At 51.9% G+C, this 3,034-nt stretch overlaps 1 protein-coding gene across 1 annotated transcript in view; it reads left to right on the top strand.

Moving 5' to 3' along the window:
- Positions 1–312: 312 nt before the first annotated feature.
- TXNDC16 (thioredoxin domain containing 16) overlaps positions 313–3,034 on the top strand; it is a 38,269-nt gene continuing 35,547 nt past the window's right edge. Inside the window, exons 1-3 of the mRNA XM_009322925.1 lie at positions 313–504; positions 1,464–1,546; positions 2,685–2,758. Coding sequence (XP_009321200.1) covers positions 336–504; positions 1,464–1,546; positions 2,685–2,758 — 326 coding nt within the window. The 5' untranslated portion in view covers positions 313–335. The remainder of the gene's footprint in view (positions 505–1,463; positions 1,547–2,684; positions 2,759–3,034) is intronic.

The following is a 3,034-nucleotide window of genomic DNA, read 5'->3' on the forward strand; positions in this document are numbered from 1 at the left end:
TGCATGTGTAATTTCTGTTTGACTCAAAAGAAAAAAAAAAATAGGGCAGAAAACCAGCCCTAAACTGAAAGCATGGAGGGTCCATGCACTTGCAGATACCGCTCAAGGAAAGGGAATAGCCTTTGCTATCATCTTCACAGTTGTATGAATCACCTGCTATTCTAGTGACTAATTCATGACGTCCTCAGGATGTTTGTGTCACATCTGGAAATTACAGTCATGCTGCACCTACCTAAACAGAAGACACTCATGTATATGTTTGTGTATATATGTATTTATTTTTGGTTTTTTTTTTCCCAGCTGTGACTCTCCCGTGCCTGTAGCTGGTAACAGCCATGTCAGCCCAAAAGGACATATGGGTTTTTTCCTTCTCTTTCCTGCTCTTCTGTGCTTCCTCCATCCCGACGCGGGGAAGTGTGAGGCCGCTGCAGGAGCTGAGCCCCCAGGAGTATTTCAGTAGCTTGCAAGCCGGCAGAGCGTCCCTGGCTTATTTCAGCCATAATGGTATGTATTTAACAGTACGCATTTACATCAGCCTGGGTTTTCAGCAAAAGCTTGTGTGAGGGGGTGTGGGTGAAAGTGGAACAATGAAGAGGCCATTCTTGGGATTTTTAAACCCAAAGGGATTTTGAAGAGCTGGTCGAGCTCAGCTGGCAAATCTGTGTTTGCACAGCTCCAAGTGCTCCTGACAGGCAGAGACCTCTTGGGGTGGGATCTTTCCTGGCTGTGTCCCCAGGCACACTCCTTCAAACCTCTTCATTAATTTTCTGGGTTATTTTCTGGACGTACCATGGAAGAGAAAACCCAGCCTCCTAAGGAGCTGTCCCCTCAAAGGGGCTGGGCTTCTCTTCCATGGTACCTCCCAGGGAAAGGGGGATCCCTTGCATACAGGGGAACTAAGGGCTGTCAAGAATTACCGGGAGATCCTTGGCCTCGCCTTTCTTGTTCTGCTCCTTCGTGACCCCCAGGTGCGGTTTCCCAGGGGCGTCGGCGTGGGCTGAGACACCAACACAGCTCCCACGTCGGCACTGAGAGGCTGGGTGTGTTAGAAGGGAAGGTGGGGACTCTGTGGGCATTTGTGCTGTTGCCCATAGTTAGTTTTGTTTCGGTAAATACCTTGAGTAAGAGCAAGACCATACAGTGTCAAGCTCTGTCTCAGTGTGTGGCAGGAGGATGCTCTTGACTCTGAGGACCTGCAGCTCAGCCCAGCGGCACCCGTCTGACAAAACCAGCCCCGGTCCCTCTGCCTTCCCCAGCCAGCTCCCAGCACCTCCGCCGGCAGCACGCCACGGCTCCCTGTTTGCCCTGCTCGGGTCCGGTCGGATGTCCCAGGGATGTTTGCATGGGGACCTTAGCGTGCTGTTACCATGCCAGGGCACAGACAGTGCTTGCCCTGAAGGTACTCTCATCTGCCTCATCCCTAAGGGGAAGGGATGGAAACCAGGTTTTTTTGTGTGTTTCAGTTTCTCCTGGTGCCCAGCCCTTCTTGGAGCAGATTGAGAACTCGGCCGAGGCCCTCCAGGACTATGGCATTTCGGTGGTGAAGGTAAATGGGGACGAGGAGCGGGACAGGCTGTTTCTGCAGATTATTCCTGCAGGGCTTCCTGCGGGGTGGACAGAGCTTCTCTCGACCCACCTCGGGGACTGACAGCAGTGGGACGCTGCAAGAAAGCAGGCGTTGGCAGACCGGGGCATCCCATTTTATCCCTTGCCCTGGCCTTACATCTGCTGCCTGTGGCTTGTGTCACAGCTTCTGCCTGCGGGACGCGGGCAGGCTCCTGTGTCCCAGAGAGGCTCGACGCTGTGCCTGTGTCTCCGAACACAGAGAGCGAAGCAGAGGACTGACAGTGCCGAGGGTCAGGCAGGGGCAGCCCTGAGCTGCTCCTGGCCTCCCAGTTCAGCCTCAGTAGATGAACCTGTGCACCTTGATTTGCAGTCGTGGGTTGAGGGAACATTCAGCTACTCACATTTTCCCCGCAGATTGGTCTTTTTCACGGGCAACCCCACGTACCAGGCTCAGCTGGCTGATCTAATCTGGCCCCCCAGCAGCTGCATGGGGTGCGTGGAGTTGCCTGGTCGTTGCTGTGCACCCACGGGCATGGCACAAGGAAGAGTACGATCCCCAGCGTGCTGCCCAGGAGGGCATCAGCCCTCGTCTCACTCAGAAGGTGGGACTTGCCCGACTCCCTCCGCGGCTCCCCCCTGCCAGCTCAAACCACGAAGAATGATGGATGGGGCCGGTTCACTTCTTTTCAATTCAGTGCAATAAATATTTCATATAAAGGGTTTTTTAGCTGAAACTTTGTGCAGATTTAGGTGAGGGGATTACAAATTCAGGCAAGTGTAATTAGATTATAAGAAGTGCTTCTATATATGTGTGTATGTATTTAATTTCCTCCAGATACAGGCTGAGTTTAATATTCAAGCATCGATCTGTCACTTTGAATATGCTGGGCAAATCATAAGATCTCTTGATCCCGTCTGACCCAGTTCAAGACAGGCTGAGCTGGGGAACTGAAGTACAAACTCCAATCCCCAGCTCTGGACTCCATTTTATTGCGTTTTCTCTCCCAGCACGTTTGGAAAGGCTGTATTTACACCCTTGAACGGAAGAAAGCTGTAGTGCTGTATGTTTGTAGTCATTTGTGGAGCTGAATGTCTAATTCCATGCTTTCGATGTCTAGGTTAATTGTCCCAAAGAGGATGTCTCAAGATACTGTGGAAAAGAAAACGCATTAAGGAAAGCCTACCTGTTCAGGTAAGGGGGATTTCCTGGGCACCGCACTGTGATTGCTTTCCAGTGCAAATGTTTGGGGGAACCGCTGTCAGCGATCAGAGAGCTGTGTGCATGGGAAGAGAGGAGCCACGAGGACAGCAGTGACATACAGAGTTTAGTGAAAAGTACCCCCAAAAGGTCCAACACACGTACAGGAGATGCTTTGACCTCAGTGTGAAACTCCCCATCCTGCCCCATGTTCCTCTGAGCAGCAGAGGGCTGTGCTGCTACACGAAACCGTGAGAGAAATCCTCCATC

Source organism: Pygoscelis adeliae, unplaced genomic scaffold (assembly GCF_000699105.1).
Source record: "Pygoscelis adeliae isolate BGI_AS28 unplaced genomic scaffold, ASM69910v1 Scaffold314, whole genome shotgun sequence".
Classification (NCBI taxonomy): domain Eukaryota; kingdom Metazoa; phylum Chordata; class Aves; order Sphenisciformes; family Spheniscidae; genus Pygoscelis; species Pygoscelis adeliae.